Below are 233 nucleotides of genomic sequence, written 5' to 3'. Positions count from 1 at the left end.
TCTCTCTTTCCAATCTCTCCATCCGGTCACAGAGCGCCTCGATCTCCTCCTCTCTCTTCACCTCCTCCTCTCTCATCCTAATCTTCGTCCTCTTCACCTCCTCCTGCAGTCTCTCTGTCCGCTGTATCTCCTCCACCATGCAGCTGATTTGCGCCTCCTTCTCCGTCACCTCCTCCATCCGTCTCTCCACCTCTCTTTGTCTCTCCTCCTTCTCCTCCGTCAGTCCCTCTATG

At 55.4% G+C, this 233-nt stretch overlaps 1 protein-coding gene across 1 annotated transcript in view; it reads right to left on the bottom strand.

Annotated features, from left to right (window-relative positions):
* si:dkey-230p4.1 (trichohyalin) overlaps positions 1–233 on the bottom strand; it is a gene marked incomplete at its 3' end in the record, with an annotated part of 8,399 nt that overhangs the window by 3,100 nt on the left and 5,066 nt on the right. Inside the window, 1 exon segment of the mRNA XM_035676652.1 lies at positions 62–228. Within this exon segment, the coding sequence (XP_035532545.1) occupies positions 62–228 (167 nt within the window).

Source organism: Morone saxatilis, unplaced genomic scaffold, assembly GCF_004916995.1.
Source record: "Morone saxatilis isolate NCDOM2014 unplaced genomic scaffold, NCSU_SB_2.0 Contig5, whole genome shotgun sequence".
In the NCBI taxonomy this organism is placed as follows: domain Eukaryota; kingdom Metazoa; phylum Chordata; class Actinopteri; family Moronidae; genus Morone; species Morone saxatilis.
The sequence above is the reverse complement of the archived record's forward strand: the minus strand, read 5'-3'. Positions and strand labels throughout refer to the sequence as shown.